Here is a 12,945-nt window from a genome sequence, read left to right as displayed (position 1 = left end):
GAGACATTGGGCACAGACTGAAACACAGGAGGCTCCGTCTGAACATCAGGAAACACTTCTTTATCATGAGGGTGACTGGGAACTGGCACGGGTTGCCCAGGGAGGTGGTGGAGTCTCCTTTCTTGGAGATACTCAAAAGCAGGCTGGACATAGTCCTGAGCAGTCAGCTCAATCCTGCTTGAGCAGGGGGGTTGGACCAGATGACCTCCCTTCCAACCTCATCCAGTATGTGAGCCTGTGATTCAACACTTTCTTTTCTTAAAATCTCCTCTCTCAGTACTGAAATTCACTTTTAATAAAGTATTATTTAAAAAATCCAGTCTCTGCTCAAATCCAAAAGAACCTCAGCCTCAATTTGAAATTATTCCTATCTATAATGTACAGTCATACCATTCCATGTGAAAAAGTGGTAATATACAACAGAAATCCTTGCAAGTTCTGGTGTTTTTAGTCTATATGCAGGATAGTTTGGGAAACAGGACATGAAGTGCTGACTCTCTTGTAAATATAAAAGCCCAGGTGCTATTATGCAGGCCTGTGCAAAAATGGTTGAGTAAAGAAGCCCTTAGAAAAGTCTTCAAATCGCAAATTTTATTTTTTTTTTTTTTTAGAAAGCCCATCTTTTAAGTAGTAGTATATATTTACATTTACGTTACAGTGTTGCAGCCTTTCAAGTGCACATGGAAAGTTTAATCGGTACAGTTTCTGCAGCTGGACCACATCTGAAGAGACATTCAAAGCCTAAAGCTTCAATGGTTTCTTTCCAGGGATAAATCAGGGCTTTTTTTGTCATCCTTGTTTTGTTATAATTTTTTAGTATTTCCTACAACTGAAATTCATGTACTCCTATTGAATTCACATTTCAAGGCCTTGAAACTTTTTTTTTGAAAAAAAGAATACTCGAAGTCTTTAGTAAGATGTTTTTCTTCTTTCATGTTTGAAATCTGAAAGCACAAAAGCCCACCACCACCACCGACTAACCTAAAATCCTCTTATTTTACAATGGAAACTTTTTTAATAGGTAGCCATGGTCAAACATAAAATTAACATATGAATACAAACACAATGCAAAAGAGCCAAGGTATTTTTGCTTGGAAGTTTCAGACTAGACATATCCAACATGAGTTTTTCTGCTTTGTCAATTCTGCAATCCAAAAATGTAATTAGAAACTGTCGTGTTCACTGAGTGAAAGAGAATCAGAAATGCAGCCATACCATTATAACGTTAATATAAATAAAGCTTTATAAAGATTTAGGATTGCTGTATAAAAGACCCCATGATTACTTGTAGTATATATTTATTCTACTCCTCAGTACTGAAGCATCAGAGAGGACAAATGCTACAATCTGCAAAAAATTTTACGTTCCTTATCTACTTTAACAACTGAACTTGGAAATCAAGAAAGCCTCACTCCAACCAAAATTTTGTGATTAGACTAATTCATCCAACAAGAATACTGAATAAAATACAAGCAGTTTACAGAAGCTTTTAAGTGTCTTCGTCTCCAGAGCAACTCATGGTGACTGAAAACTTAATTGAAAATCTGTACACCTTCAGATTAATTAAAAAACTGAAGAGTTTTTTAAATGCTGGAAACTTATTTGAACCTTTATAAAGATCACAGCAAGCATTTGACTAGATTCTGTGATCAAGGAGACTAAGACAAGCTATCTGTATATTCTGCAGTTGCAGGGTCTGAAATTTCATTCTCATTTAAATTTTAAATAACCATAAACCTCTAAGCCTTTAAAACCTCTGTCAACTTGATGCACAAGTCAAACATTAAAAAATTTCAGCACCTTTACCTGACTTCTAGTTATTTCTTTGAGCATCACACAGGCAGGAAAGGTTTTTATTTTTAAAAAAAGCAACCCACACAAACAACAACAACCCCCACCCATTTCAAGACTAACGTAATTGCAGGCTGAAGTACAACACAAAGATCCTGGAGTTAGCACCACAGGAAACACCAGAGAGGCACACAATTCAACAAAAATTCAACACAGACTTTATCCTGCATCAGGTTTAATAGTTTTTTGTGCTGCTGCAGATGAACTGCCTGTGGGTGCCCAGGAAGCTGGCTCAAAGCAAGCTTTGTGACATAGCTACCTTTAAAACATAGCGTGGTCTAAAGTATGGAAGCTCTCTGTACAACTGCTTGCAGAGAAGAACTGTTTTTAAAGCACTCTAGCCTTCCTGGTTTGTGGAAACTCAACATATTACTTATGATGAAGGATTAGCTGAAGGTCACAACAGCTTTTACAAACTGTACTAATCAGTTTCTGCTGTAGAAGTCCTGGACTGTGTGACAACATGGAATGTTTTCTAAGTAAATGCTGCTACAATCTGCAGATAATGTTATCGAAAATAATTTGCTGGTGGTTGTCAAACTACCCTTAACTTGATAAACACAAACTTAAGAAAATGCCACAGTATGCAGCTACACCAATAATGGAACGCGTCCGCGTAAAGTGCCACTTTCCAACAAAACGTACTACACAATAAAGATCCAGAATGTTATTGCAGTATGAATGAGAATGCAGCATAGAAAAGAATACTTACTACACCAAATGACACCTCCTGGTGTAATGGATCGTGCGTTAAGAATTGAAGAGGAGCTGAGGGAGGCAACGTTGGTGGATGGGCTGAGGGAGGGTATGTAAAACCTCCTACAGGAAGGTGTTCTCCAAGCAATTCTACGTCATTTTCTATTCTTTGAAGTGGCTAAAAAAAAAAACCAGAGATGGCCTTTGTTGCAATAATAGAGATGTAATTTTTCCCCAATAAAGAACTGCAGTCCAGCTACGTATATTCTGTGCTGCTGTGATCAGTTTTTTAATAACCCTGTGAACAATTCCTAGGTTATTAACACTACCCAAAAAGCAATGACAACACTACACATTTGATATAAATTCACCTTTTCCAGCTAGCCATGCTTATAGACCAGGAATTTATGCGATCTAGCAAATACAGGAGTGGCTGTAATTTCCTGTGTCTTGCATTTTTCAGGACAAATATTTGCTCTCCCTCTTGCCAGGCTGCTCTCACTGTACAACTATGCAAGAGAAAAAAATAAACAACCATAGACGAGAACTGAAATTGTGCCAGAAAAACTTAAAAAGTGGAAAAATGGCAGCTCCAGTTGATTAAACAGCTAATGATATCCAGTAACCAAGCAGATGCTTTCCTGGGGGGGATCATGCAAGCAGTCTTACCAAGACAAGCAGTCCAGAGGCTTCAGAAGCATGAGATTCCAGATTGTAACTAGTTAAGTCTAGTACATCAGTCAGGTTCAAAAGCACCCAAGAAACAACCAGGAACCATCAGTTTCATAAATACACCTCTCTGAATGACACTGAGATCTACCATTTCAAGAAATTCAGCTAAGAAAGCCACCTTGTGGAGGCAAAGGAATATTCTGTTTTCCTGTTATGCAGAGCAAACTTTAAACACAAGGTATTCTTAAACCACTGCGATGCAAGCTTTTTTCACCAGAGCTGAAAGTTAACAGGCAAGCCTAGTCAATAACTTAAGTAAGCAACTCAAGCTAAAACCCAAGTCCATACATTTTCTAAAGGTCTTACAAAGATAGCTACCACTGGAAACCACTTTGTTATGATGATGGTAGCTCTTCTCCCACCATTGTAACAAAGTGATTGCAACCCTGTCCACACCTGAGACATGGCATGAAGAAGTCTCAGCATTGTTTCTAACATTGAAACTATTTCCTATTTCTGCATTTCTGAAATATCTGCATCCTCTAGTCAGAGGGGCAAACAAAGGGACACAGTACTCAGGTAACCATACAGTAAGAGTCATAAACCAGAAAGGTAATCCTAATTTCCCCCTAAATCCAAAACAGGATCACATTTCCCCATGTTTGCATAGTCCCTATCACTAAGCCACATCTGCTTAAGCAGATGGAATCAGTAACTTTTGTAAGTGTGAAAAAAATGTTCTAGGAAAAGCATCAGTAATTTTAAAAATTGAACAAGACATAATACAAAAGAAGCATGTAATGAAAGTAACATTCTGTGCTTTCTCCTTTCTCTGCTAAGCTCTTCTCTGAGACATGTACTGTGCTACACAACCTCCACTGGATTCTATTCTGCTTCCTGGGAAAGAAATACCAGATGGTGAAGCAAACACCCATCTTTCTGACAGAAGTAAGAGCCTATGGAGAAACAGCACAGACAACAATGAAATCTGAAGTGCAACACTGAACTTCAAAAGTACTTTTTCATCTTTATACCAAGCAGTTACAGGCTTAAAACAAAATCCTTCTGTTCCTCAGTCAGGTATCAATCAGTACTATGCACCCCACCAGTTCTACAGAGAGTGGGGTAAGAGGCATTACTTACCGACCGTGACTGCTGTGCTTGGAAAGGAACGAATTGTCCTGGAGGAGGCAAGTGAGGAGGGTGGTGTGTAGATATATGAGGAGGATGCAAAAGGAATGGGTCACTAGAAATGAGGGGTGGAAATGCTGCATATGGTACAGGTAGGTGCTGGACTGAGCACGCCTGAAGCATCTGAAATAAAGTGAAAACAATACATTTTTGTCTCTAGCACAAACATTCCCTACACAACATTCTACATTCTATGTATTTATTATGGAAAGATACCAGTAAACAGTTGTTTTACCTCCTTGGAAAAGCCTTCAAAATACACATAAATAATAACTCATCCAAATACACAAGGAACAGTGATTAGCATAGAACAGGCTCTAGAAGCACCATAGTTGACATCTGCTAGGTGCTCGTAAGGTCACTGGGAGCAAGGATTTTCAATACTCCAGGATTAGACAGCCTCCTAAGTGACAAGCAGATACATTTATCCTAGTTCATTTTATTTTTGCCAAATATTACCATCAAAACAACATGCCAAAGGAATGGCATTGCAACCGTTTTAAGCTCTAGATGCAGCAGAGGGACTCTCAGCTGCCAGACTGTGCCTAAAAACCTCTGTTGCCTCATATATTATAAATAATTCTTATGGTCTGCTCAGTTCTGCACTTCGAGGTGAGTCCTATGCTGTAAAGGTAGCTCCCTCAGTGACAACTACTGTGTGAAAGAGCCCTTTTCCTCTCCTCCTTTAAATTCCTGACAAAAAGGAATTGTCAAAATAGACAAAAAGGAATTTGTGCCCAAAAGCAGCTTTGGGCACAAAAGTTTGAACACTACAGTGGTGAAGGCACTGAAGGGCAAGAGGAATGTACTTTGTGAAAGTGTTCAGTTTTACTTCCACCTTCAGATATGAAGAAGCAAGAAACCTGCATTCTCTTTTTTCTCGCTTTTGATCTATCATCCAAATGTCAGGCATTTCTGTTACATTTCTGGCAATTAAAAGAGCAATTAATGAAGATATTTGTTATCAAATCTTACAAAGAAAGTTGATCCAGTTCTGATCTCTCAATTTTTTTTTTTTCCTTATTAGTCATGTCACATAGCATATATTGTGCCAATTGACTATAAGGGCATAAAAAGGTAAAAGGAACTAGTTTAAAATCTGATTAACAGTAGTGGAGGTGGAACTATCACCTCAATTTACTGTGATCATGACCAAACATAAATCTTCACATGTACTGAGAAATAGCAGCAGATTAATTTGATCTGACTACTATTTTTCTTTAAGTGCTGACTATTCTTTACCTTCAGTTACTACCTCATTTTTCTAAAATAGGAATATGACAGACAAGTGTTTCCATTGTTATAATAAATTTTTACTGTATTTTACTAAATTAAAAACTTTCTTCTGAAATAGCTGGAGATAAATTTGCATGTAGAACATCACAGACTGTTGCTTAGAACAGGAGGTTCTTTGGGAAACATGAGAATAGGTTTAATCCCAAAATTCTGTATGGTAAAGATTACCATAGCTCCTATATATGTTTGGAATGATCTATGCTATGTCCATGTCACTTTTTAAAGTTAGAGCAAATGAGGCCATACTAACTCTGAAGTAGGAAGAAATAAAAATTACCTGTTTATTCATTAAGGCTTTCGAAAAACTTCTGCTGTTTGAACATATCATAGAAAGGCCTGAGTCGGACAGGGTATTAAAGCTCATCTCATTCCAACTTCCCTGCCACAAGCAGGGACAACTTTTACTACACCAAGTTGCTCAGAGCCCTGTTCAACCTGGCCTTGAACATTTCCAGGGATGGGGCACCCGTGACTTCTCTGGGCAACCTGTGCCAGTGCCTCACCACCCTCATAGTTAAGAATTTCTTCCTAATATCTCATCTAAAGCTACTCTCTTTCAGTTTGAAGCCTTCTCTTTTCCAGGCTGAACAATCCCAATCTCTCAGCATTTCCCCACAGGAGAGGTGCTCCAGCCCTTGTGATCAACTTACTGGCCCTTTTCTGGACACATTCCAACAGGTCCATGTCCTTCCCGTGCTGAGGACCCCAGAGCTGGATGCAGTGTTCTAGGTGGGATCTCACCAGAGCAGAGGGACAGAATCCCCTCCCTTTCCCTGCTGCCCACGCTGCTTTGGATGCAGCCCAGGATACAACTGGCTTTCTGGGTTGCAAGTGCCCATTGTTGGGTCATGTCCAGCCTCTCATCCACCAGCACCCCAAGTCCTTTTCGCCTGGGCTGCTCTCAGTCTGCTCATTCCCAGCCTGTGCTGACACTGAGGGTTGTCTAAAGTGCAGCACCTCGAACCTGGCCTTGTTAAGCAACATAGGATTCCCATGGGTCCACTTCTCGAGCTTGTCCAGATCCTTCTGGATGCCATCCTGTCCCTTTGAAGAACTTCTAAAATTGATAAAGGTATTTACTAGCTGACAATTTTTTATTTTATAGCTACATATGCAGTGTGAGAGACAAATATTGTGAAAATAGCGAAAGGAAGTTCACAGATGAAGCTGGTGAGCAAGCTCACATTCTGGAGGGCACAGGTTACCTTTCAGATGTAGAGTTATAGGCTGGAGAAACTGGCTGACAGGAACTATGTGAAGTGCAAAGGCAAATGGAAAGTCTGGCACTGGGAAAGAATAACTCCATGGAGCAAGAACTCTTTGAGACTAACTGATTGCAGTCAGATTTGCAGAAAAAAAAGTGGGGTTCTGGTGGTCACGTCAATTAAGAGTAGACAATACCCACAATGTTCTCCTGCAGTCAAAAAGGCCTACGGTATGCTGGGCTGCATTGGTAAGAATGCAACTAGTGAAATGAGTGAAGTGATTCTGCTCCTCCATTCAGAACTTGAGACACTAATCTCAAGTCCTGTGTCCAGTTTTGGGTGCCTCAGTGACAAAAAAAACAATAACAACATGATGGCCAGGAGCTTGGAGTACACTGCATAAAAGAAAAGGTGGTAGAACTGCACTTGTTCTGCTTTAAAAAGCAAAAACTAAGCAAAACCCTTAATACTGTCTGCAACTGCTTCGTAAGAGTGGACAGAAAGTACCTGAGTTCTCCTCAAGGCGCAAAAGGAAAGGACAAGGATCAATGGGACCAAGATGCAACAAAGAAAATTCAGAAAGAAAATTCAATCACATATACAGAAGAAATTCTTCACCATGAGGACAGTCAAACACTGGAGTGGAAGCTTAGAGGGGTTATGAAATCTCCATACTTGGAAACAAACACTGCTTTTAGCCGGTGACCACCAGCTGACCTCCAACTTTAACTATTCCTTAGTTTTGTAACCTAAGAGAAGAAAGCATAAAGTCTGCCTGCTGATGATACAGAAACTCAACCTTAATTTTTTTATAGTCACTTGTACTGGATCCATTCGCTCAACACACTTGACTAACTGTTGTACATTCTCTCCAAACAAATGGCACCTGGACACGATAAATGCACTCATCCATGAGCACCATCAAGAAACAGGTGGTCACACCAAGGGTTTTGTTTCAGTGTCACATAGGCTCGTTCGTGTCCTCAGGTCACAGAATGCACAACAGGAAAAGCTAAGTTGGCAAATGCATAGCTGGCAGAGACCAACATTATAACAACATTATAAACGTTCACTGGACACTCTATATAGTATTTATGTATGATATTACAGATTTATACCAGAAAAAATGAGGGGAAACAGGCTCTGGTGCCTGTTAACATTTAATGGTGAAACTTCCATCAGAATGCTATGATCTGGAAAGTGGTAACTCTGAGCTGACACATAAAAGTTTGTGAGAAAACAGTTCAAATAATTTCAAATTCAAAGTTGGTAAATTGGCCAGCCAAGGTACTTAATTTTACTCCCAGCAAGGCACAGGTAGACATCCTTACTGATGAGTATTTTTATTACTATAATGAGAGTATTTTCAGACAAAAGAGCCCTTTTCAACTTCTAGTGATCTTTCAGGATTTTACTACTTCTCAGAAGAAAACTAACCTTGGAATATCAGACCTTTTTGCACATAACCATCCCTGAACAAAGTCTCCACTGAGTAAGATTTTTTCCTAGGTGACCTGCCAGACTAAAGCCTTAGAAGCTTTCTTCTTACTACAGGAAAGTAGGTAGAGTAGCTGCTGATGTAAGTCAGTTCATAAACCAGCTTTAGGTTTGAATTAAAACCCATCAGGACTCTACTACTATAAATAGTCATACTCTATACAGACAGTAGGTAACTACCATATGCTTATCAGGTCTAAAGCCCACACCACTATCCCACTTCAATTTAGCACAGGAAAAACAAAAAAAAAGGTTATTTCCAACAGAATTAAAGCCACACAGATACTAAAGCTCCAAGGTGCCATTTCTACGACAGATTGAAGCTGGTGTAGTTGAAGAGACCCACTTACTGGGGGAGGCACACTGCAAACTGGAAGGTGCTGGCCACTGAAAACCACTGAGCACCCTGGGACCTGCTGAGCGCTGCAGGCTGGAATGTGCTGGCCTGTGCAAAGTGGTATCCCATGTGGAGCCACAGTTGTCACTGTGTATGAAACAGGAACTGTGCCCTGATGGATCTGCAGCAAAAGGGGAAAAAAAAAGAATTTAATAACTTACTACAAAGTCTCAACAGTGTTTTACAGCACAGGGAGTAAGATAACAAGCTTTTACAAATGTATGTGAAAAATAATATATTAACAATGAAAGTGTAAAAGGAGGCACATGGTTGTAATTTCTGTCATTAAAATATTTTTATCAATGGAATGTTATTTACTGATCACAAGTTTCTGGGCAAAACTAAGAGGAATCTCTCAGCTTAAAATGTTAAAACTTCAAAGGCACCTTAGTCACTCAGAAGCACCTCAGACTATTAGGTCTCTCTGCTCTCCCCCAGGTTAATTGTTATGAAATAAGGCAGTAACTCCCACATAAAAGCTAATCTACAAGTAGCTCAAGAATTTTCTCATTTCTGAAGGGAGTGATTCAATGGTAACACAGAGACTTGTGTTAAAAAAACAATTTTGCAGATTTTCTTTCTTTTAAAGAGACCAATTTCTTGATTCACTCTCAGGTCAATATTTAAGCTGAAGTCCCAAGCTAAGTGTAACAGAACAGCTGGACAGCTGAAAAGGAAAAGTTAATATGACTATGAGGCAGCAAACCATAACTATCCAAATTTATATTAGAAAACAGACTGATGTAACCCAATTTTCTAGCTAGTCACATGCCCTAAAATTTAATCATCAAACTAAGATCCAAAGGTATTCTGCACCTACAAGCCATGTGGGTTGTTTTCTGTGTTGGTTTTTTTTTTTTTTTTTTTGCTTGTTCTATTTTGTTGTTGGTTTTGTGGGTTTTTTTTAAACTAAACAAGAAATCTCTCATGGTCTAATAACATTGAAAAGGCTTAAGCCTTGGGAAGCACAGATTAACTGAAATTATTTCAAAGCTCTCTCTTCCTTCATGACCTGCTAAAAGGAAACCTACTGGTTTAAACAAGAAGAGCTCATTAGGAAGGTGAGAATGAGTAAAGAGAGCTAAACTATTAAACTGGTAGTGTACAGTCAGGCACACAGACCAATTCAGAACACAGACCACTGAACTGAGCTTAAAATCTCAACCTGTATATCACTTATGACAGAAACCAGTCTCAGGAGGGACACTGACTTTTACCCAGTTCTGCCCCTGCTACAAAAGTTGGGCATACAGTGCAATGCTGGGTGTGATCATGAAATGTTTATTGCTCACAAAAACAATACTAAAAAATGATGTCTCATCCTTTTTATGTTCCTCAAGCGGAAAGTATCACTGAATCTTCGAGATGCTGCAGAAGTAGAATTGCTCAGAATGTAAGTTTGTTAGGTGGCTAGACTGGCACTGCCTTCCATCCTTGCACTTGGTCCCAAAAGCAAATACTTTGCTGCTGAGAACCTGCACACATAATATGACACACCAGTGGTATGCGCTGCACTGAAAGCAAACCAGTTCTTAAGCAGGGATGTGACAGCTGCATTCCACGCACATGCAGTTTGAGAAGTGGACAGCCAGATAACCAGGTCTATTTCTCACTTCACGACTATGTAGTAACTAATTTACTTGTGCTGCAGCCTGTTAATTTAACAAAAAACAGCACGAGTTACCTCAACAGAATCACAGAATCATTTAGGCCAGAAAAGACCCTTTAGATCAAGTCCAACTATTAACCCAGCACTGCCAAGTCCATCCCTAAATCATCTTCCTAAGTGCCACATCTATGTGTCTTCTAAATACCTCTAGGCATGGTGACTGCACCACTTCCCTAGGCAGTGTGTTCCAATGCTTGACAACCCTTTCAGTGAAGAAATTTTTCCTAATATCCAATCTAAACCACCCCAGTGCAACCTGCTGCAATTTCGCCTGGTCGTGTCACTTGCTGCTTGGGAGATCAACCCCCACCTAGCTACAACCTCCTTTCAGGTAGTTTTAGAGATTGGTAAGGTCCTCCCAGGGCCTCATTTTCTCCAGGCTAACCACCCCCAGCTCCCTCAGCTGCTCCTCATATAACCTGTGCTCCAGACCCTTCACCAGCTCTGTTGCTCTTCTTTGGACATGCTCCATCATCTCATGTCCTTCTTGTAGTGAGGGGCCCAAAACCACTTTTACAGGTCCTCAGTTACAGGATTCTATACAAACTGCTGTCGCAAAGAGGAATTACTTACTTCCTGGACCAATCACATATATAATTTTTTCATGAAATTTAAGGAGGAGTTGATTAGGTTTGGATGACTACTAATTCAGTTATGCAACAATACTATCGTGAGTTCCGCTGTTACGCGGGCAACCAATTACAGGCATTGCAAATTCTACTTCTAAATGATATATTTTAACTGTTTAATGACTCCTATGCTAAGGCAAGGTATTTCATGTGAAATGGAATACATTATTAATAAGTATCATATCACATCTTTATCACAACAAATTAACTACAAAAGCAAAACAAAACTGCATTTCAAAGGTTTGAGACAAAAACCTACAGAAATAGGCCAATAAACACACTGACAAATTGTTAAATATCAATCTTTACTGAATGTGTGAACCTCCTTTCTGTTTGTTTTCCACTGCCTACTGCAATGCTTTATACACAAAAGAAAAAAACACTCTGTAAGAAGGCAAACAGAATTTAGTGCTCTGTGACTTTCATCAGCAACTAATTTGGGGAGGTGAGGGATCTTGAAGATTTTGGGGAAAAAAAACCACAAAACCAAACCCCACATCTCCAACAGCCTTCTGTTAGTACTCTAAAAATTTTACCTGATCATGAATGTCAACCATCACTGCATTCTGCTGTGGTGGGTGAGCAGCTGGGTGCAACATACGAGGAGATACATTCGGTGGGCGAAAGGCTCGGGGCTCTTCTATTGCTTGCTGCTGTCCATAGGAGAGATGGTGATAGTTTTCATCCTGGCTAACAGAATTATGTCTAGACAAACGATCTCTCCTTGTTCTCTGACGTCGAACAGGAGGACTGGAAATGCATTAAAAAAATTAGAGATTATACAAATGACACAAATCCCTCTCTGTAACTAAAACCACAAGACAAGTAAATATCGAGAAATTCTTTACACTGGAAAATTTTACTAGAACAGGTTTATTAGATTGGAATAAAACTTCTTCCTGACAGAACTGCTACAAGCCTTACAGATGACACTTTTTTCAGTAAGCAAATGTTTAATAGAGCATAGGTTAATGCTGTTAAGGAAACCAAGAGAAGAACTCTTAAGTAAATATTAACTTGTTAAAAAGATGACACTTGGATTGCCATAAAAGTGCTCAAAAGTCAAGACTGCAATCTTCACGAGATTTTCTTGCGTTTATTCTATCTAGGTAAAAATCCTTCATTAAATGATCACAGATTTCCCCAGGGTCTCTGTTTCAACCATGCCACAGAACGGTTGCTCACTTAGCGACGGCAGACAAACAATAGACTTCTCTGTGGAAACAAACTAATTTTTCAGCTCTCACATGTTTACAACATAACTGAGTGCCTCCTAGAATTCTCTCAAGAAGATCCCAGGAAACTGTGATTGCAGTATTCTTTCTTTTTAAGAGTGGAGAATTTGTGTAGATTAATTTAGACCTGAGTATCCACTTCTTTTGAGCAACTGATCTAGAGGTAGGATTTGATTACATATTCTTATATAATTGCGTGTATATTCTGAGCAGAGCTGCTACTACCTTGAGCCGAGACTTCTGTAAATCAGAGACCAGTGGCTCAGGTTCAGCGCTCAGAAAATGATGCCCACACAAGTCATAAACTCACTATTAGAAGTTTTGAGCGAGCCTCTTCTCATTTGTTTGGAAGGGGAAAGAACTGAAAGCACAAAATGATCTTGCAGTACTTTCAGTATATGCTTTCCAACCTCCACAACATGTAAGTTAGAGGTCCCAGAAGCAACAGCAAATTAAAGCCACATGGGGTGAAATGGTTTCCCATTTAGGAAACAGACTGAAGGAACCACACTGCAGAGAAGAGACAAAAAGGATCTGTAACCATTAGAACATGTCCTCTCTAAGAGTACATGGAAAAGAACTTTTGCTACTACCAAATAAAAATCAA

The 12,945-nt window shown here is 39.4% G+C and overlaps 1 protein-coding gene across 1 annotated transcript in view; it reads right to left on the bottom strand.

The window, feature by feature from the left end:
* RNF38 (ring finger protein 38) overlaps window positions 1–12,945 on the bottom strand; it is a 98,677-nt gene that overhangs the window by 13,222 nt on the left and 72,510 nt on the right. The window contains exons 5-8 of the mRNA XM_008923807.2: window positions 11,640–11,853; window positions 8,759–8,926; window positions 4,363–4,533; window positions 2,564–2,725 (exon numbers count right to left, since the gene is read on the bottom strand). Coding sequence (XP_008922055.2) covers window positions 2,564–2,725; window positions 4,363–4,533; window positions 8,759–8,926; window positions 11,640–11,853 — 715 coding nt within the window. The remainder of the gene's footprint in view (window positions 1–2,563; window positions 2,726–4,362; window positions 4,534–8,758; window positions 8,927–11,639; window positions 11,854–12,945) is intronic.

Source organism: Manacus vitellinus, unplaced genomic scaffold (assembly GCF_001715985.3).
Source record: "Manacus vitellinus isolate BGI_N305 unplaced genomic scaffold, ASM171598v3 scaffold_9_pilon, whole genome shotgun sequence".
Lineage (NCBI taxonomy): Eukaryota > Metazoa > Chordata > Aves > Passeriformes > Pipridae > Manacus > Manacus vitellinus.
Note: the sequence above shows the minus strand (reverse complement) of the source record. Positions and strands in the feature narration are given on the sequence as shown.